General features: G+C 35.4%; 1 protein-coding gene across 6 annotated transcripts in view; it reads right to left on the bottom strand.

Annotated features, from left to right (window-relative positions):
- Positions 1 to 22,577, bottom strand: part of gria2b (glutamate receptor, ionotropic, AMPA 2b) — a 29,810-nt gene extending 7,233 nt beyond the window's left edge. For all 6 annotated transcript variants that reach the window (XM_016552408.1, XM_016552409.1, XM_016552412.1 and 3 more), the window contains exons 1-11: positions 22,333 to 22,577; positions 22,097 to 22,237; positions 9,115 to 9,354; positions 3,938 to 4,134; positions 2,699 to 2,752; positions 2,450 to 2,608; positions 1,302 to 1,469; positions 968 to 1,072; positions 751 to 858; positions 455 to 661; positions 1 to 336 (exon numbers count right to left, since the gene is read on the bottom strand). The exon at positions 1 to 336 is cut by the window's left edge and continues 32 nt beyond it. In XM_016552408.1, coding sequence (XP_016407894.1) covers positions 1 to 336; positions 455 to 661; positions 751 to 858; positions 968 to 1,072; positions 1,302 to 1,469; positions 2,450 to 2,608; positions 2,699 to 2,752; positions 3,938 to 4,134; positions 9,115 to 9,354; positions 22,097 to 22,237; positions 22,333 to 22,417 — 1,800 coding nt within the window. In that variant the 5' untranslated portion in view covers positions 22,418 to 22,577. The remainder of the gene's footprint in view (positions 337 to 454; positions 662 to 750; positions 859 to 967; positions 1,073 to 1,301; positions 1,470 to 2,449; positions 2,609 to 2,698; positions 2,753 to 3,937; positions 4,135 to 9,114; positions 9,355 to 22,096; positions 22,238 to 22,332) is intronic.
- Between the last annotated feature and the right edge of the window lie 548 nt (positions 22,578 to 23,125).

Raw genomic sequence — 23,125 nt, 5'->3', positions numbered from 1 at the left:
AGCTCCAAGAGAGAACCAAAGGCTGTTGAAAATCCCAAACTCATTGGTTGACTCGTTAGTCTGTATCTGGCCGTCCTCATATTCCTCTGTGTGCCACTCATATGGACTAAAACGACTGACCAGGAAAAGCACCACGCTTACGCCGATGTAGGCAAACACGATACACATCCAGATCTCATAGGCCAGCGGGTCCAGGAATGAGAAAACACCAGGCTTGGATTTCTGAGGCTTCTTGATCATGATGGAGATGCCCAAACTCATGAATGGCTTTGAGAAGTCGATGACTTCTTCTCTGACTAAAGTGATAGTCAGTGGAGCCACTGCTATGTCAGCTTTCTAAAATCAAAGAGATTTAATATTCATTCATCATAGGAAATGTTGATGCTAACAGTTTAGAAGCTACTTATCAATTATGTCCAACTTTGAAGGTTTTAAAAATATATATCTTTCTTACCCCATAAACCAACTCTCCAACCATTCCATTCCAGATCTTCGTCTCTGCATCTCTGGCTCCATATTTGCCATCTCCTACTATTTTCAGCTGATATTTAAATCCACAGTGTTTTGCTATTTCAGCTGCCAAGTCCACACAGTACCCCTCATATCTTTCATTATCCACAAAAAGGTCAGCATTCTTCTTTAGCATTACATACGGCGCTTCCTGAAAAAGACAGCAGGGAACACCTTGTCAAGAAGCACATACTCCAACAATACAGCATAATAGTATGGAAAACCACAACTGAGACCTACTAGAATAGTGGTGACGATCACAGTCTTGTTTTCCAGCCCCAATGTATCATTTGGGAAGAGATCAGACTTTGTCACAACCATTTTGTCAACTTCATTCCAATAGCCAATCTGAAAAAGAGAGGCATTTGTGAGTAACTTGTAACACTTATGATGTGAAATAATACGGTAAATGCTGCTTTCCTTTCTAATATACACTTTTCTTAGAACCAAGCCTTACCTTAATTGGTCCATTGCTTTTCAGTTCCATGACATTGACTGTGTAATTCACCCTTTTTCCGTATTGGTCAAACTGAATATTACCAGTGAGACCATCAACTCTCACCTGCATGAAAATGATATTACAGAAAGGAAAATCATTTTTGAGGGATTTTCTTTTCTTTTTCAAAAAAAGTTCAAATATCTAAAATGGCCTCTAAAAGTGACAATCTGGGTTCAAAATCTTATTTAAGCTAAGATTTTATTTTACAAATACTTCAACAACCCAATATAAACAATAAAATTATATAGATTTCCTTGTGCTCATTGGGCAGGTTGGCATAATGAATTGTCACCTGTTTTAGGGCACGCTCTATCTCCACCCCTTGTGCCCAAGGTACAGCAGGATTGGCCAGGCAGTCTCCATTGTTAGCTCTACGGGAGATGTCAATTCGCTGTTTGTGCAGATAACGGAAGGCCTCAGTCATCACCTGAACTGCGTCATATGTCAGTGCTGAAGTGTACTGGATACAGAGAGAGAGAGAGAGAGATGGTAAGGAATTAGTTGACAGGGTTGGAGAAGAAAATCAGAAATATACTTGTACTGTAGGTGATAATAGCAATTCTAGCGTTCAATTCAATGCGCATTCACGAGAGCATGCACATGGTGCTACTGACGCAGGAGTCAGTGTTCTGACGTAGAACCCGGATACATTGTGGCTTGTTTACAAGCAGAGGAATGCACACGCATGCGTTGTGGTACTCTCGAGATTGTAGAGAAAAATTGTTGAATAGAGTTATTTTTGTTTTCTTTGTGCACAACAAGTATTCTCATAGCTTCATAAAATTATGGTTGAACCACTGATGTCACATGGACTATTTTAATGATGTCCTTACTGACATTCTGGGCCTTGAACGTGGTAGTTACTTTAGTTGCTGCGTTGCTGTTTATGCAGGGTCAGAAAGCTCTCGGATTTCAGGCCTGTGGAATGTGAGGGTGAGTAATTAATGTCACAATTTTAATTTTTGGGTGAACTATTCCTTTAACATTTATTTGGTAAAGCTGTCTCAGGAAATAACAGCAGTTATATGAATTTCATTACACTTGAATTTGTTTGCTACCGCAATGTACATTCAATTCAAATTCATGAATGTACTGTAATTTAAAAGGCGTTCTCAATTCTAAATTATGCATTTTCAGGATTCATTGGTAATGTAAGAATGAAACACTTGATTTCAGTCCCAGGAAATTAAGCACCTACTTAATCTTTGTAAATTGGCGAGAAGACAGATGAGACTACATTTTATCTGGAGTTGAAAATGACTAACAAGCTTGTCCTGCAAATGGCCTGAACTATACGGGCATTTAAATGAAGAGGTTTTATGTTCATGTAGCAATTACCTGAACATCTCTTTTAATCATATTTAGTGAAGCTGTCTGAAACAGTAAAAGCGACTGTCACACACACACACACACACACACACACACACACACAGATCTCACTCGTATCTTGCTGTCTGCTCCAGGATATTCTTTTTCCTCCAGGGCTTCCCAGCGCTGGTCAAATTTAGATACCAGAGGGTCATCGAAATCCACAATCTGAAAGCCTGAGACATTAGCTCCACCGTATTGGATTTTTGAAAGATCTCCATCCACAAAACCCTGAAAACATGACATGGTTTTCTCAGCATTTTTGCACATTTTCAATAAGACGTGTTGTTCTTTGGTAGTGTTACATTTTAGATAATTTACCAAGTTTGCTATGATGTAGTGATATCCTTTCACATGCCTGCCAATAGTTATGACCTGCAAAGAGAATAAGGAAGCTCATGAAATCAATGAAGTGAAACTACACTTCATAAATATAGTTTAGATAATGATAAGAAAAATTATATTGCTCCATGCTGAAATAAAAGCAATCTGAGAGCTTTGTGTGCTGACGGCAATGTACTAGTGATGTGTATGTGCAATTGTGTGTGTGTAGATAAAGCTATATTATAGAGCCCAGATCAGCTGCATTGATTCTGGCGGTTGGTTAAACACACTTCTGCAGGCTTTAAATACAAATCAATAGCTCTTCCCTGAGGGTGCAGCGAGTGTGAATGAAAAACCCATCTCATGAGGACTTTTCTGCCCGCTAATGGTGTCTGTTTGTGCTGCCTAATTAATGATTCATAGTTATGGTGCTTTTAAAATGTACTAAGTTGCATTAATTGTAATTTTTATATTGTTATTTAAGTATTATGTAGACTTGCTGTTTATATAAAGATGAAAAAATCCTTTTGGATTATCAAGTTATTTTTCTTTACATACACTACTGTTTAAAGGTCCCTTACACTCACCAAAGGTGCATTTATTTAATAAAAAATGTTAAAGTATAAATAAAATACTATAAATACTGGGAAATATTTTTTACAATTTAAAATAACTGCTGTCTATTTTAATATATTTTAAAATGTAATTTATTATGTGATGAAATGCTGAATTTTAAGCAGCCATTACTCCAGTCTTCAGTGTCACATGATCCTTCAGAAATCATTCTAATATTCTGATTTAGTGCTCAAGAAACAGTTATTATTATCAATGTTGAAAACAGTTGTGCTGGTGTACGTGTGTATGCATATATATAAGGTGCATATATATATATATATAGTTTCCCCCCCCCAGAAATCTTTTATGATTACAAAGTTCAAAACAGAGTAATAATTTACTAGATTGTTGGTTAATAAAATTATTTAAAAAAAACATCTTGCTGACCCTGAACTATTAAATGATAATGCATTTGTTTTGCTTTGATTAGCTTGTCTACATGCAATGTCTGCATTATTTCATCACCCATACAAATGACAAGGACTTAAATTAAATACAGATGCAGCTAAACCAGCTCATATTAGGAGCACTTTGTTTGAGCTGAAATACTGCATGTTAAGATGACAATGTCATAATGTCGATTACATCAGAACTATTTAGTGCATCAGCTGATGTGTATACCTGTTCCATGATATCTTTAACTTTGTCCTGCTCACAGTCGAGAATCACTCTCCGCTCCTTCTTGTTTTCTAGGTCCTGAAAGAGTGAGCGATATGCTTCATCCTTTCTCTCGTCCTTCATGTTGCCCACGTTGATGGCGGTCACATGCCATTTCTTCTCTGCTGCTGTGTCCAGCACAACTTGGAGAGTGGTAAGTCCTGATTATGAGGAAGAGGAACAGATTAGGTTTTTTGGTAGATGCTAGCAAGCAATAAAAGCTACAAAAGTCAAACTAGGCTGCTTAAAAATACTTTTAATAAAGTTACCTCTGAAAAAGAAATATGCAACATTTCAGATGCTTCACCTTTTGGACCGTTTGGGCTAAGCATCTCATGATATGTTATTTTCTAATGTAATTGTTTCAGTTTCTTTGCATGATTTACAGCACTTCACACCATTTTGAATCACTGGTTGCCAGTTACATCCTTAATAATACTCCATGGAGGATTTGATGCAGATAATACGACTCTAAAATTGGCATTTTCATTTCTGTCAGTCACAGGGGAGGTAAATAACTAAAACAATCAATTAAACTGAAGGCATCACAGCTACAGCACTTATTAAAGTGCCCCTACTATGGCTTTTTGAAAATTACCTTTCATTCTAAGTGAATGAAAACATCCAGCAAAATTTCAAATCTGAAAATGCACCGTGTATAAAGTTATAGTCTCTCAAAAGAAAGAGTCGACTCTGAATCATTGAAACGAGTCGTTTTTAAAACGAATCTCAAGCCGTTTCAATGTTGACGTGAACATGAAACATTAGCACATTTCCCGCCCACTTGTTGGTCTTTTCGCGTTGGTCTGATTGAAAATGCAAATTCATTCTTTGCCACTATAGGTGCCGCTTTTAGAGCAGTAAGAATAGCTGTTTCCCGGGTAACGCTGTACACAAAGCAGCACTGTGCTCACAAACGCTGCTTTATCAGGCATTACAGGCATGATCCAATCGACCAATCACTGCAGATTAGCGGCACGCAAAGGAGGGGTTTGGAAAAATGAATCGTTGAGCGAATCGTTTGGGAGTCGTTGAGCAAGTAAGATAAAAATAAATGCATATTATAAGACAATGAAAGCGTTTTTTGACCTTGCATGCATGTCAACCTGTTGTTGGGGACTCCCAAAACCAAAATATGAACCTTTCCTTACCCATAATAGGGGCACTTTAATTAATTCAAAGTGGGTGAGTGTTTGTATGCTAGATATGTGTATCGTGTTTCGACAGAGTACATTAATCGTGGATAAAATCTCAGGGAGTGCGAGGCACAGTGGGCTCCTGTGTTTAACCTTTGTTAAATGTGTGGCTTAGAGACATGAGGATCAAGGCTTACAGCTATTCTTGGAGATAAGTGATTAAAAGCTCGTTAGTAAGGGCCATTAGTGCTAACAAATGAGATGATAGCATTGAAATGCATTGTTACTCCAGCACACTACAAAATCACTTCTCAATCTAGGAAATCCTGATTTGGGTCACTTAAAACCTAAGGAGCAAATGAGATGATAGCACTTCTGTACATTATTGTTCCAGAACACTCCAAAATCACTTATGAATGAATGCCTGATGGGTGACATATAAGCTGAAGATTTTACAATTTGCAGGCAAATCCTGACTCAATGGGAATGTATTTAATTTGCTAGCAATTTCCTTAACCATGATATGTAAAAATAGTAATTTGAAATGTAAAAAGATTTAACATTGTAACACTTATTTGGACAAAATGAAAACAACAACAACAACAGCAACAACAATAATAATGCATTTGACATCTACACTACCATTTAAAAGTTTTGGTCTGTAATATTTTTATGCTTTTTAAATAAGTATCTTATTCTAAACAGGGTTGCATTTATTTGATTTGATCAAAAATACTGTATAAAACCTAATATTGTGAAATATTTACAATTTAAAATAACTGTTTTCTATTTTAATTATTTTAAAATGTAATTTATTCCTTGATGACAAAGCTGAATTTTTAGCAGTCATTACTCTAGTCTTAGTTTCACATGATGCTTCAGAAATCATTATAATATGCTGATTTGCTGCTCAAATAAATAAATAATAATAATAATTAATAAAAATATCAGTGTTGAAAACAGGTGTGCTACTTAATTTTTTTTTTGTGTGTGTGTGGAAACAGTGATACTTTTCTCCCCAAGATTCTTTAATAAATAGACAGTTCAAAAGAACAGCATTAATTAGTTTGTTCGTTCGTTTGTTGGTTGATACCTTTACTGTTGTTTTCAGCAGTGTGCATCCTTGCTTATTAAAATATTTTTTTTTTTACTGGGTTCAAACTTTTAAACAGTTGTGTATTTGTAGCATGTATTATATTATTTTACGTAGTGCTCCATAATCTTGTTGCATAAACATGAGTGAAACCTTAATGAATAATGGTTGTGGTTCAATATCTGTCTATTGGTTTCCCAGTACGGGGTCTCCCTTATTGAACTGTGATGTCAGCTGTATTACATAATCTCATTGTCTCTCCATAAGCACTTCGCAGCTGGATCTTTGTAGATCTTCAGAGGTGTTACACTGATTTAATTAGCCATCCCAATTATGCAGGGGTTATGGATGAGACTCACAGTGAGGGAGAATTAGTCTTTGTGCACAGCCAATCCTTTATTGATTACATAAGACACTTTAAAACAAAGCAAATCACCAAGAAAAGATAAAGTCAAAGGAGATGGGGAGCAGTGACTGTCCTTCAAGCTCAAACAAAAAAGAAATGCACAATCCAGACAAACTTTACATTTAATGACCTGCTGAAACAGGAATTCTGGTGCTCTAGCATGTTTTCCAGTTGTAAGCATATTTCTCCTTTGTCATGCACCTGTCCCTGATGACAACACACCACCTAACAAGCACGAGAGAGCGTTTGTGAGGCTATATGAGTGTGTCAGCGACGCTCAGGGTCCCCTGTCTCATGCGTTCCAGGACCACGGACAGCGACACGCCAGATCCACATGGGCAGCAGGAAGGGTGACGAAATGACCCTCAGCTACAGTCACTTCACTGCTCATCAGCATCCAGTGTAAAAGGATGCTGGCATCTCCACCAGGTGAGTGATGAAGAAAGTATCTAAAGCGATCAACTGTCATGCAGAAAGCACCCAGTAGGCTGTAAGAATCCATCACGTCTTCACATCCATGCCACTGAACAAAACACTAAACTGGAACCTTCACATAATTTATATAAGCACAACAACTACCACCCTGGCCACCAGCCACTTTCACTTTCACGCTCTGTGGTTTAAAAATAAAAGCTTTTCTGGGACTATAAATTATGAATTTGTTTCCTGCTTAAGTGCTCAATATCGGGCTTGAATAAACTCTTTATTAACCCATCAGCCATTTCTTTACTAAAACATGCACAATTTATAATAAATTGGAATAAATTACATTTTCAAATATGTGAAAAAAGAAAACAGTTATTTTAAATTGTAATAATATTTCATAATATTACAAGCACAAGAAACATCTTTAAGTTTATGCTTTTTTTGCTTTAAAATTTGAACAATTTAAATAAATAAATACATAATCTAAAAAAGCCTTTATTATTCATAATTACCTTCTTTTAGACTATTATTCAACAAATCGTTGGTAAATACCACAAGTGTAATGAAGGTTGCAGACATGGATGTACAACAAAAAAACGGCTTACTCACAAGTCATAATTTCAATCGAGAAGTTTTTAAGTATATTCAATTTAGACACGACTGAAAGTAGTGATATCTGAGTAAGTGTGTTGTTTAATAATGACATTGCTGCTTTTTGGAGAACGGCTTAAGCTGAACTGAACTTGTTTCAAAATGGATAAATTTCACACTGTTATTGAACATTGAACTGAATCAACCACAGCATGCAAATCATCTGTAAATATACAGTATATTGCATATCCTAAAAGATGCAGTGCACATCCTATTACATTCCTTAAATCCTCCACATTATTTGCACAAATGGAGGACTGGAGGAATGCTGGATGTGGCATTTAGTTTGCATTTATGACTGATCTCACCAGTGAAATGTGTCATGACCACAGGCGCTGTGCTGCTGCTCTCACACAGTAACACCGACACATTAATAACACACACAGCACAATGGTTACCATGGGAATGTAGCATCGATTGACCTAATTAGTATGACAAGTGATGTAAACGTGTGCATCAAGGTGCATATTTCATCCCACATACGCAACCACACAAGTCTGAAATAAATCATGCAGATTCACCCCTCAACAAAAGCAAACAGTCACAAAGGCATACAAGCAAATGCACACACAAAGAGGATTTTTGGGAACATTGGGTTATGTATACATAATTAGTATTCATAAATGATAAATGACACATTGTGTGCATACTGATCTTCATCACAGGAAAGTTAAAGTAGCAACCTCACAGTTAATAAAACATCGCCATTACCGACATTTACGACACCGCGGTCCTCAGAGACTCACGTCAACCATTCTCATTTGTGCCACACAGCTCTCAACCTCCGCAACCATCAAAGAAAGCAAGAATTGGAGGGTGACATAGAGGAAAATGAGTAAGACAGAAAGGGAGATTTAAAAAAAAAAAATGGAGAGTGAGAGACACAGACGAGCTTGAGGCAAATAGAAAGCTGCAAAACAAAGGCCAGTGGGTCCAACAAACACAAAATGAACCTTTAATAATGCTGGATCCTGCTCACTCCAGCTCAATGTGCAAAATAAATCTGCGTTTCATTGTAGATATGCCTTTTGACAGGCTAATATCCTTAAATATGAATATTCTGAATGCAACAGCCATAATCTTATCTGTAGCATCAAATATTGTCAATTGCTTTTATATAGCATCATGATACTGTGTGAATTATAATACTGTCCCAAGCCCTGCATTTTAACGACGCCCCATGCTGAACCAGCCCCATGCACCACCTTTAAGCGACGAGACAATTTACTCATATTTATTTTAAAATGCTAAAGGAATGGCTTCATCCAAAAGTGATGATTTGCTAAACAACAAACCAGCTGATGTGCCTGAAAGCCTTCCCACTGGCAAAACACAAATGGAATCCTATTTAAAAGTAAATCTGTTATTTTTCCTCAGCTCACACACGTCATGTTTATATGGTGTTGAATAATGCAGTGCAGTGCCTTACCTCGGTCACTGTCGTACAGGTAGGCAAACTTGTCCCATTTGTAGTACTCAATGAGACTCAGGAGAGGACCTTTGATGTCTGGTCGCATCTGAATGATAAACTGCTGATTTCCGTCCAAGGGAAAGCTTGGTGTGATGAAGGAGACGTGCAGTGTCCCACAGAACGACGTTATTGTGTTCATTGACTTCTTGTCATAAAATCCAAAAATAGCATAAACTCCTCTTGAGAACTGAGAACAGACTGAAAAAAAGAGAATCAATTAGAATCTGATAGAAAAGTAACACATTATGATAGTCTTGTACAACTGTAGGATCTCATTTGTAAAGATTCTTCCCTCCCCTAGTGAAAAAAATACTAAAATGTATTTGAAAGTATATTACAAATACATGCACATATTTATGTGCTTAATAAAAATACCTTGCAATTGTACTTTTGGTATACTAACAGGTATAAAGTCTGCTAAATTGGAAAAAACTAACTTTATACTTAATGCACTTTAATTGTGTGGAAGTAGGGTTTAGGTCCAACTATACTCACTGTAAATATATTTGATTGTGCTAAAGTGGAACTATTGCAAGCATACTTTAGGTACACTTTAAATACGCTGCATTTAAAGACTGATTATTATACACAGATCATACTTAATAGTGATATTAAAACACATTTTAGGCATAATATTAAAAAGTGTATTGTGCAATAAAGAAATACTCCAAATGAAGTTTAATTATATTTTTAAATCAGTAAGTCTTAAGTGTCATGTCAATAAATATGTTAATGGATTTCAAGTATACTTAGTATGAAATGAATGTATTTTAAATAAATTATGCCATAGATTTTTTTTTTTTACTAGGGTCTTTCCTCAAAATCTCTGAGAGTCATGCAAAGTCATTACAAAGTGATGCTTATTAAGTAAAATGTTATCAAGAAGTATGTGAAATGTGATAATATTTTTTTAATTAATAATATTTTTGAAAAAACAAAGCTATATTAAATAGTAAAATAAAATTAACATTAAATGTAACGTTCAGGTATATACTTCTATACATCAATTATATATTTTTAAATGACATTATTATATTGTTATATTTTAATTACCAAAAACCTGAAAGAGGCACTAGACATGTCTTTTTTATCATAAAGATTTAGATACAATAAGAAAAGACAATGCAGAAAAATATTGTTGTTTAATGGGCTGATGAAATTAATTCTACTTTGGAAGACTGTAAACTACTTTGTTCCTATATAATGTGAAGTCAGCAGAAGTAAAAGATGAAGATTATTACTGAGGGATGACATAATCAAATTTATTGATGAAATATGCATTGCAATCAGTGTAATCAACTTAAGGCCTTTTTGTAATTAGACTTGCTGATCAAATTATGACTGATTATGATTGATCAGAGTTAAATTAGTAAATTAAAACCCATGAAAAAAAATTACAGAAGGAGGTACTAACATTTTTTTTTTTTAATCACTGCCATCTTGGTCCTGTTGTCTGGTCAAAGCCTCAGGAGTATATGAGCAAGAACAACAGTATTACTAATAAGGGATGTTTGCAGGCACCTAATGAGTCTTTGTTGCTTCCTCATAAATCACACCAAGACAAACGTAGCTGCAAAAGACTGTAAGTACAGTGCGTCCTCATGTTCCTGAGATGGTATAACATACTGTAACTGGGCAACCTCTATATCAATGACCATCTGGCTCTGAGCCTCTGGAATATTTTCCCTTCCCCCACTTCCTCCACCCACGACAACAGCTCTATTTTCGTTTCCACCCCCAACCCAGACTGTCGCTATTTCCCAAGACACCTTTCTGCCTGTCACCTCCATGTATACATTTTATATAATGGACACTTCTCCATGGCATGTGACAGATCATAAAGCAAAAGTGCGCAACTGCTCTTGGACCTGTCCTTAATGAGTGTTTTGCTCAGCACTATCAGCCAAATGAACTAGGTCAAGCAGCATAGTTTAAAGGATTTATGAACATAAAACATTCTTATCTCTAACCAGTTTCAGTTCGCATTGATCTAGCAAACAGAGGGGCAAGAAGAGGTCAGATCATCTGATGGGTCAGAGCAGGTTATCTGGTAAATGGTTGATGAATCAACAAAATGTGGCATGCCAGTGCTGATACAAGCATATGAAGCAAACTTTTATAAATATTCAATGCAAATGACATCCACAAGATCTGCTTTTAATATTCCACATGAACTCCATGAATACATTTTTTTCAAATTAGCAGCTGTATTACAACAAAATAGGTGAGAAAGGATGTCAAGTACAGATAAAAATGCACTTTCGAATTGCCTTTCCTCAGGCTATTACTGTATAAAAATAATGGGACTGTTTCTTTATAATGCTGCCAATTATTGCTTGCAGTCGACTTCAATACATTCTGAGTTATACTTCGATTAGGGGAACTGTTCCATTCCCTAGTATGAATTATATATGAATTGTAGTTTTAAAGGGCAGATTATAATAGCCTCAAAATGATGTCTCTTTAATTATTATTTCCTATATAATACATTTATAAAAAGCAGAGATGTACAATCTTGCGTGTTCCTTAGAACATATTAAATTATATTTTCACTGCATTTATTATTTGAGAGAACGACTAAAAGTAATAATATTATTTAATATTATTGTGACGAGTGGGGGCGGGGCCGAGAGCCGTGGGAACGGAGCGAGGCCGGTGGAGTAATTGATAATGAGCGACACCTGCACCACTCACCGGTCTCGAGTCTCACGGAGGAGCTCCGGAAGGATAAAAGGGAGGAGTGACGACAATGTCGGACGAGAGAGGACCAGGCCTGGAGTTTATTTTGTGTTCGGCACTCGTCCGCGAGGGGCTGCCGCTTTACTTTCGTTTATTGTAAACTACGTTACAATTATAAAATGCATATTTGAAATGAGATCTAAAACGAGAGCACATCTCTAGCAGGGCAGTGAAGTAGAGAGCAGAAAAATTAAGTTTTGCATCATTATTGTAAGAGCAGTTGTTTAGGTGTCATTGCCAAAGTACTCTGATTTATTTATTATTATTTTTTTTTATTTTTTTTTTATATTTTTATTATTATATAATATCTTAAAGTGAAGAGATTTTATTTTATTTTTTTAAGTGTTTATAGTGCCTCTATACTTGAAGAATCCCCTATATAACCCATTTCTCAATATGTGTGCTATGTAATGAACACACACTTGAGATTTAAATGTTTGTATGGCCCAGTCAGTCAAGTGTGAAAGAACAGTAGATGTACGTCTTATTAAAGTCTTTTAATCAAGAGCAAGACTGCCACCATTTACAGAGAGCGAATGAGACTCGAGAAGCCATTAATGACACTGTCACATATGACTGCTTTTCAATGACATAGAGTCATTAGCATTTAGAAACAACCCTAACAAGTGGAGTGTGTGGATAAATTACTTCATGCTGTTAATAGCTAATGCTTCCGAGCTCTGCTTATTTATTTCATTTCTTGTCATTATTACTTTTACATTTAATCGAAATGTTGCTTCTCTTAAGAGTGCAATTCAAATCTCTATATTCTCTAAAAATACCGTGTGAAAGAACAAAGACTGCATGGTGTAGTTGGAAATTATTTTTTTATCTAATTCTGCCAAGGGACATGTATTATGTCACACTTTTCTGTAACCACAACTAGTTAGGTCTTACAGGAGCAGTTTGCTCACCCCAAGACATTGCAAACTCATACTCAGACAATTCATAGTGCCCAGGGTAGGGTAAAATCCACATTAGAGGCTTTGCAACTCATGTCTAGTTTGTAACTAATGCTTCGGTTGCACCATTGGTTCGTGAGGCAGAACGTACCTAGAGGCTCGTATGCTCTCCAGAAAGTAATGCATAGTCTTATTAGGTTTACCTTTAAACAACCAACAGCCTTCAAATTTGTGACAAGAAGCTGTGTTGCCTTGAATTTCAGTTTTGGTTGATTCTAACTTATGTTGCCTCACGTAACTTATGATAAAAACAAGTTTCCCATGAAATACGATACTTAATCATGAATTAAATGAATATGATTTTTTTATAAATAAATGTAAATAATATTCAGAAATGGTATTTGACAGTAATATCAATAAATATATACTGACACACACACACACACACACACAAACATCACATTTATTCATTATGATTAATTTTATTTGACATACACTTGGAGGTGTGCTGTTTAGAATTGATTTTTAGACACTAACAAGTCAATTATTCACATAATGTTCTCTTTCTTAAAATTAGTGTAAATGTCAACATCATCATATATGCCTAAAGAATTTAATTTGTCAGGTAAAACATGAGTTTACTTATGGAATTATTCAGTTAATCTGCTGTTTTAATCCCTACCATTAATCATGGTCAGAAGTGTCTGTAAATATTTAGTTTATACATAGAGTTAGGTTTCAACCAAATGACGGTGCAATAAAAAATAAGTAGTTATAGTGCACCTTTACGCTGCAACTAGGCTAAGTTGTAACTTATGCACATGCCCAGGGTCTGTAGAGCTCAAAAAAGGACAAAAATACCACCATAAAAGTGCCAGTCTCTTCCTGCAGCTGCTGCATGGAAACACAGAGAGCCTCAGTCCCCTGCAACCCTCTTGTTTACAGAGACCGGATAGAGGCATGCTGAAAAGATAGGGGGCGGTAAAACAGACAAAAGCCTGACCTTTGAGACCTGTCCTAAAAATCAGATTTTAAACACATGGGGCAAAAGTTCAAACGAAACATGTTTCAACACATAATCGTGTCATCTGGAAATGGAGAGGGATTTACCGATTCAAAACAGTGTTCTCTATAAAATTAACAAATGATAATACATGTCATTTTTGATGTGAAATTATTTTCTCCTATCCGAGCTATCTTAATAAAAAAATTAAGGGAAAAAAAAAAGATTATACCAATCTGACACAGCAACCAATAGTGTTTGTTTGGGGCGGGGCTACCTGTGTGTTCAACCAATGACAGATAGGGGGAGTGTTTCAGAAACCTGACTGAAAAGGGTCTTTACTCTCATTTTTTATTTCCCACTTCCATTTGGTGACACCAGTGGAGCAAAAATTACACACATCTCCTTAAATCGTCTCTTTTTTTAGTCTCCTCCGGACAATTTAAAATAAGGAACATTTTTGTGAGAAAGAACTCATTATGCTTTTATTAAACTTTTAAAGTTTATTAAACATTAATGTAAAAGTACCACCTTTAGGCTGGAAATAGTTTTCTGTATTCTTAAATTATATTCTTTTCTTTATGAGAACAATAACTCTTTCAGATCAATGATCCAGAAATATTATAGCAAAAACTAAACTTAAATATTGTAGTGGTAACAATCCTGTTTTTATTTCTGTTTATTTGTACTGTGCAAACCAGTGTTATATTGACATTATTTGTATAGTGTTATTGCATTGGTAACACTTTAGTATAGGGATCAGTTCTCAGTATTAACTTGCTTGTTAGCATGCCTGTTATTAACATATTGGCTGTCACATTTTCTGCATGACCATATTCTACATCCCTCATCCTACCCAATACCTAAACGTAACAACTACCTAACTATTAATAAGCAGCAAATTAGGAGTTTATTGAGGCAAAAGTCATAGTTAATGGCGAGAATTGGACCTTAAAATAAAGTGTGACCATTGCATTTATTAATATTTTGAAATAGCTTTTTTATATAATTTTTATATAATTATTTATATATTTTTTATGTAATTTTGACATGTGCTTTTGGTTTTAGATTAAATTATTTTATTTCAGGTAGTTGCCAATACAGCATTTCTAATTTTTTTTTTTAAATGCATTTTTAAGTTGATATTTTTCATCTAATATTTACATTTATTTTATTTCAACTTTATTTAAGTTAATGAAAATAGTTTTTAATAGTTTCAGTTTTAGGTTAACGGTAACAACGCTGATGCCAACTGTATTAACCTGATTTTTTTCTGGGTTTTTTTTTTTTTTCAGTAATTTAGCAGATCCGTATGCACAATCAGAGAATTCAGGCACAAATAAAAGCCTGAATGCAGAGCAGGTGCGTGTGACAAAAACAGGCAATGAGGAAATTCTGCAAATGGCTGGATGAAGAGAGTGCAGTGCACTGATGTGTCTCAGCATCTAATAAGGTTCTGTAAGTAGCTCGGAGTCGGAGTCCAGTATAATAAACACATGAGACTTGATGTTTGCTCATTATTGACGTGCTGTTGCCATAGCAACAGCAACAGCCAGACACTCAATAGTGCGAAAAGGAAAGCTGAATGTTTCAAAGGATGCAAAACAAACCTGAAGAATGATTAAGGGAATAGACTAATAAAACATGAATTGATTAAAATCATTTTGTTTTAAAACACACCTTACAGCCAGTGGAGAATTCATTTTAATGCAAAGCCTCTACTACTCTTCTACTTATATAAAATTACCTGTGTATTATATTTTTTTAAAAATCATCCTTGTTCAATAAGCAGTTACATTTATTACTAATAATTAGCATAATAAACATTTCCTCCGATAAGTAATTGTTCATTAGCCTAATTGGAGGTCATTTGCACAGCAACCTGGCATTTCAATATAGAAGATATAGAATGTGTGATAATAGTCATTTTACAGCAGCTTTGAACATGGCACATCCAATCAGAATTTAGAATCAAACATGGCACATCCGATCAGAATTCAGAATCAAAACACTGTTTTTTTTATAATAGTGCTTTTATACTAATAGTGCTTTAAGCTTTTTTTTTTTTCTTTTTTTTTATGGCGTGCTGTCTTCAAAACATGAGCTTAAAGTAATGTAATTGTCTGTGTAGATTGAAAAAGTGAAAGCACTTATGGTGAAAGTTATTATAATGCAGTCAGCATGAATAGCAGCAGTTTGTGGACTTTCAAACACTGTTCTGAATTGACTTCTGAGAATTCCTGTTCAAACATGCACACTGTAACCACAAACTGAGCGCAACCACTATGATTAGTCATGCTTAATTTCAGTCATGAACACTTTATATGGATTACAGCAGGGCGACAGCGATAGATGCAATTTCCATTATGTAAATGCAACTCTTTAAAGGAACCCAGCATCTCCATGGTGACCGTTGAATAGAGTGTGTATCTTTCCTGTGTGTGTGTGTGTGTGTGTGTGTGTGTGTGTGTTTGTGTGTGTGTGCGTGTGTGTGTGTGTGTGTGTGTTGATGTTGATTTCACACTCTGGCAGGACAAATCATATTCCACCCACACATACAAACACACACACGTTCATTCTAAGGGAGTTCTTCGGTGGCGAGTGTACAAGCTTAGGAACAGATAGATAAACCACAGGGTGTTAGAAAAGTCTTCCTATAAGGGAAAGCTCATCACTATGGAAACAATGTCACAGTCTGGAGCACTGGCTGTGAGGGATACTAGCTGGAAGTCCCTTCGTTTCCTGTGAAAAATACCCAAAAAATTCATAAAATATGTTATTATTCATAATAATATTTCAAGTTTTAGGATTATTATCTCGGCAATAATAGTGTTTGACTGGAAAGTATGTTTTATTTCTTTGTTTACTAGGTTATTGAATGAGCTTTGTTTAACCTAAACTTAGGTGCCTTCAATTTATTTTATTTTATTTATTATTATTTTTTACATATAACAGTCCCCTCTCATGTCATTGCACATATATCTTGCACATATACCTAATGATTTAGGTACAGTACTAATTTGGGGTCTATAATATTTGTAATGTTTCTGAGAGAAGTCTCTTATGCTCATGAAGGTTGCATTTATTTGACTAAAAATACAGTAAAAACAACTGTGAAATATTATTAGAATTTTAAATGTGTTTTCTATTTTAATACATTTAAAAATTACATTTATTTCTGTGATGCCAAAGCTGAATTTTCAGCATAATTACTCCAGTCTTCAGTGTCACATGATCCTTCAGAAATCATTTTTAATATGCTGATTTTGTGCTTAAGAAACATTTCTTCTTTTTCTTCTTCTTTTTCTTCTTCTTCTTCTTCTTCTTCTTATTATTATTATTATGTTGCAAACAGTTGGGCTGCTTAATATTTGTGTGGGATTCTTTGCTAAATAGAAAGATCAGCACAGAACAGCATTTAAGTATTGTTTTTCTGTGGGTTATATGGTTACATCAGTAGGTGGTGTCAAGTGAATTTATGAGTTAATCTATTGAATAATTTATTCAGTCAGTTTGTTAAAAAAACACTGATTTATTTAGGAACAAACAAGTGACTGCCTATTTGCGTGAGTCATTGAATTATTTATTCAACTGATTTGTTATATTTTTAAAAATAGACTGAAGCAAAAAAAAAAAAAAAAGAAGAAAGAAAAAAAATCATTCAGAACCTCTAGTAAATTGCATATTATTTTATTTAGTTGCCTAATGTTCAGGTTAGAATTATGACAATCATCATGAGAAAAAAAAAGTGACTCTCTATATATCCACAATTGTGCGGCTCTAGTTCAGAGCTATAAACAATAGTATCCATTTTTATACATGAGAGGCTGACAGGTTTGAGCACAGACTAAATAAGAGGCCATATTGAGATGTTAATCAGTACTGACTCTCACTCATTTGTCATGATGAGATGATGTAGCCTACTGGACTTACACAGAAATATGACAAAGCTACGCTGCCTCACATGGCTCAGCCTTAAAAGCTCTTATTGGATGGCACACAATTACTGCTTCCCTCTGTATGAGAAAGTGGAAATCGAACTGTCAGATAATTTATGCAGGCCATTTCTGTTATGTAGCTGCAGCCAGAGAAAAAAAGGGCTTTTAATAGATGGGGGTCATCCCTGTGCGGGGAGCTGCTGCATACTGCACTTCACTGAAGACTCCTTCCCAACACAGCCTCTTTCAGTTGCCACAGGGAATTTTCATCTTTCTTTCTTGGTTTCTTGCTTTCAAATTTGCTTTTCAGTATTTTCATGCATTGTCCAACTTGCTGAAAATTCTTTTTAATGGCATTTATAAAACCAAGTTACTCATCAGTTGCTTAGTGACTTCATTAGGAATTGTGATATAATGCATGGTTTAAGATTAATTATAATTTGACCCTTGTAAATGTAAGTGATCTAAACCATTCAAATGAAACCATCTTTTAAAGAAAAAAATGTGTCTTTTTTATCCTTGTTGGAAAATATGAGGTCTAGCTAATATTAGACAATGCAAATGCAAAATATTCCTCGCATTAAGCCACCAAAACGGAAAATATGAGTCATACTGCGACAGGTGCAGTTTTACCAACAGACAAAGTCTGTCATAATGACAAAAAGCTATATATTTTTTGTAAAAAATCAGAAAGAAATATTTAAATAAATGTCCACAATTCACTTGGCATCGGCAGGTGTGTCATAAAGTTTATTTTGGACCCTGACTTCAAATCATTCACAGTTTCTAATGCCCTGTTTTTGTTCCGTGCTTTTTCCCAGCAGTGTAGCACTAAAGCCTTTCCCAGGCTGCTGTGTGACAGCCGGATCAGAGCGAGCACTCCTGAGAACCCTACTGTGTCAGGTAGGAAAAAACAGCAGGTCTCTTTAATTGAAAAGGGATCGAATCACCCAGTTAGCGGAGGATAGTCGAAGGACTGTGTATGTACTGACAAGAAGCAAGGATTGAAACACACGCAGCTATTGATCCTGATCACGTAATTTATTTCCCACGGTTAATAGACTTCACACACTCCCAAACCAGATGTGCAGCGAGAAGATAGATCAGCATAGACAGGGTCCTTGCTGTATTTATGGATACTTCTATTTCTAGGGGTTTATGTTTGTATGTTTCTTGGTTAGAGCATCTAGTGAAGCACAAATGCACTGAAGCGAGTTCCAGCACTGGAAGTGCTTCCAAAACCAGGGACAAAACCACAGTGGATATCAATCAATGCTCCCAAATGGAAATTTGTCAGCTTACATGCAAATGAACGTCCTGAGAAACTACTCAGAAAACAAAATTACTCATAAGACACACCTAATTGATTTCACATTGATTAGTCTGAGTAAATATTGTGATATCCAAAATAATCAATCAGAAGATATACTTTTTATTAAGATAAATACTAATACATAACACACATTTACTAGTGTACAGTATAGTGAGTTGCACATAACTATACTAGAAGATACACTTTTCATCCCATTAATATGATAATTAATCTTTAAGAAATGCCAAGGAGCGGCAGACTCTTTAACCGTATTTATCTACAACTAATCTGTGTAATATTTTGTGTAATGTCAGCAAACATGCTCCAGATATGTCTTCCAGATAGATGGAAAGCCTAAGGAAAGCTGACCAGCACACCTGCTTTCTTGAATCAAATATATGCATATAAATATGACTCATAAATCCACTAAATTAGATTGTGAGGCCCTGTGCAAACATAAAGCTTTCATGTTTAAAGGCTGGGGTGTTTTATCATTCAGTCTAGCCTATTTGTAGTTTTTAATTTTTTTGTTTGTTTTGAGAGGTGGGCAAGCAATCATGGTCAAATAAGAGCCTGTTATTTAACATTATCGTTATAAATAATTCTTAACCTAGCATTAATCGTGGCACCTTAACATCAAATATGTTACTTCAACACTTCTTGAGAACATATTTCTCAGTGAATATCAATTTGAAGCTGCAAATGACAAACAACCAAGCCGTATTTATAAAATAGCACAAGTGCTTTGCAGGTTATCAGATATTGTGAGCGGGCTGATTCACATCTGAAGATAAGAGCTGGTATAAAACACAGCATCTTGCCAATAGAGTCTCATTAGCTGCATCTCATACCAAGGTGGCACATCTTGTTGTTTGTCTCATTAGAAAAACCATTTAAAACTGAGCCATTCGCTCTATCTGTTCTGGAGTTGTCATACTTCAGTAACAAGATCGTTCTGACTCATTCCTAACCAACAAAACAGAGCAAATGTCAGGTTTAGAAAGTAAATGTTTTCCGAACCAACAAGACCCGTGAAGTCTTTCCTATACCAGAGACCAAAGACCTTGTCTGATCTGTGTCGCATAATTGGATCATAACATCCACTGTGTTCTTCACATGCTTCATGTTAAGTAAAACACATTGTGACTGATCTAAATGACATAGAATGTGGTCTAGTTTAAATACTGCTGATGGATACAGTCCCCCCAGGCGCTTTTGGAAGGAGACACTAAATGGGAAAGATGGAAACGATAAAGCGGTGCCTGTAAATGCATAGTGCCATCTAGGGGTTTTTATGTATGAGAAATAAAAGGAACGATGCCTGAAAGACCCATTGTTACAACAAAACACTCATCTTGAAGAATAAATATGAAAAATGGTAAATTTCGAGAGAGGTGAGATTAAAGTAAGTTTAAACAGAAAATTATAGATTATGCAAGACTGACCCAGTTAAAAGACAAAATTCACATATAATCTGAAAGACAAAACCCATGGGATGCATACTTTACAAACAGGGAACACATCTGTAGGCTAACTGGCATTCAAACATTTCCTAGTTTTTTGTTTTTTTCAATAAATATGCATTGCAAGTGAAGTAATAGATCATACATGCTACAATATCAAGGAATAGGTTTAAAAATGCATCTGTAATGAACAGGAAACTAAAACATAGTATAGAATGTTCTCATATGGTTCTCATAAGGAAAAAAATGTTAACTGAACCTTTTGAAGAGAGTTTCTTCAACAAGAATCCTTTTCTGAAATATTGCTTAGCAACAGCCCACTGAATACTAAATTAAATCCTTGAAAAATAAGTGATCCACTTAATAAAGTCTTCATTTATTCATGATCATCTCATAAAGTTCTGTGCTGATTAAATCTAATGCAGTGATGGTCAAAAAACTATAAAAAAGGTTTATCATGCATTGGAAATTTCTTCTTCTTACTCTTCTGACCGTTTCTAGCTCAACAGGCTACCCACATTAACAACAGCAAACATGTTTATGCATGTGTTATCAACTGTATGTGTTAACAACTATATGTTATCTAGCCTCATGATACTGATAGACCACAAAAAATCCTACAAAAGGAAATATTATGCCATAGTTTTACATGGATGTTTAATGGCATACATTTTGTCTGCATTAATGACTACTTAAAATCTAAAGATCAATTGGTGCTCTTTTAGCATTATTTATTTATTTATTTATTTTCATGGAATAACTCTAAGAAAAAGCATTAGAGCATTAACAACCTTTGGGACGTAACTTTTTCCTGGTTATTTTAATAATAAATGAAATAACCACTTTTGCATAACTTATAATAATAATGCAATTTATAACACTACTGTGTGCGACTGAAGCTGCCAATATAGGCCAAATTTGCACATCTGTGGTGACAAATCCATTCCATCCCACTTATGCAAAACAATTACCTGAAGCACTACAGGTGTTTTGAAAAATGCCATGGGTGTTTTAGCAGAAAATGGCATCTTTTAAAGGCCTATTATCCCAGGTGGCCTTTCGCCCCATTGTACCCAAACATAGAAAACAGTGTGTGAGAGAGGCTAAAAAATAAAAAATAAATAAATAAAGCTACACAACATACTAAAAGGCCATAAGTGAAAGGGTCATAACTTCAAAATATTGGTCAAATTTGACAACAGAAAAAAAAAAAAAAAATTGTAATTGTAATAAAAAAAAAAAAGATATTTTTTATAATGTCAAAAATCTTGCTTCCTGTGCCAAAAACGATAGTATGTATAGCATTTTTTTTGCCGAAAACGGAGGAAAATGACCCGAAGACAATAGCATGGTTAAGCAGCTTCTGATGGTGAGAGCTCATTCTCATCTCCGTTACTGTGGAAACCAACTTCACATCCCTCTATACACGAATTCCTACCAATAGCCACACTAAAACTTCAGCATTCAAACTAATCATTCCAATTGCCAAAAACAGATTTTGTTCAAAATACATAAAAACTAACCCCGTATAATCTAAACTATGCAATCACGTGTATTTATATCAAAAAGATGACATAACTTACAGCAGTTAGTTACAGCGAAACTGTTAGCTACTTCCAGATTGTCGATGTGAGGCGTCAGTCTAAATTCAGCCGTTCCGAACTGAACCATTCCGATCCGAAACGCGCTGTACTCCTGATCAGCTCCCCTCGGAAACAAGCCCCCTGCACGACACACACAAAATATATGTTAAACAATTATACAGTACACATGAATTAAAACGTTCATTTTATAAAAATGACGCCCACACTAAACATACCAATTTGAACACTTGGGGAGCCTCCAATTGTCAACCCACATAAGAGGGAGATGAGACAAATCGATAAATTCTTAAACTGTTGCATTTCCACGACAGTGTGTGTTCACCCACTGTATGAAGGAAATATTTGTCGTTTACACAGTGTTGAATCAAATCCGTAACATACTGAGGCGTTGCTGGGGAATGAGAGCGGCTGCTGTCTGCAGGTGGTTCCTCTATCGCGGACTCCTGCCTCAGTCCCGCTTCTGGAGGAATAATGCAGATCTCTCTCTCTCTCTCTCTCTCTCTCTCTCTACCCACCCACACCACCCCCTCTAGTCGCGCTCCTTCTTATGAGTTACCTTCACTTACATACAGGAGCACTGCACACATACACCGTAACCGCCGACGAACGATAGTAAGAGCACGGAGGTGATTGAAATTAGAAATCATTTTTAAGAACTACTTCAAAACACACATGCCATTTCCCTAATTTTTGTGTTTGTTTTGAATGCAGATGTTTTTTTGGGGAAAAAAACGTTTTCTAAACACATTTTGATTTAATGACATGATCAAAATAATAATAAAAAAAATATCAAGTGCTAAAAATAAATAGGTGGTGTAACCATCATGGGGGGAAATTGTCCTTGCATCTTGATTACATGTTTGAATACTTGAACACATTTTCTAAAATGTTTTCAAACATGTATTTCAAGGTAATTATTGAAGTCATTAAGTTGATCCTACCACACAGTCATGAGGGTCTAAAGGGGAGTTATCTGTTTTGTTTTATCTAGTCATATGACAACAAAAT

Source organism: Sinocyclocheilus rhinocerous, unplaced genomic scaffold (assembly GCF_001515625.1).
Source record: "Sinocyclocheilus rhinocerous isolate Xijiao unplaced genomic scaffold, SAMN03320098_v1.1 scaffold584, whole genome shotgun sequence".
Taxonomy (NCBI): Eukaryota; Metazoa; Chordata; class Actinopteri; order Cypriniformes; family Cyprinidae; genus Sinocyclocheilus; species Sinocyclocheilus rhinocerous.
Note: the sequence above shows the minus strand (reverse complement) of the source record. Positions and strands in the feature narration are given on the sequence as shown.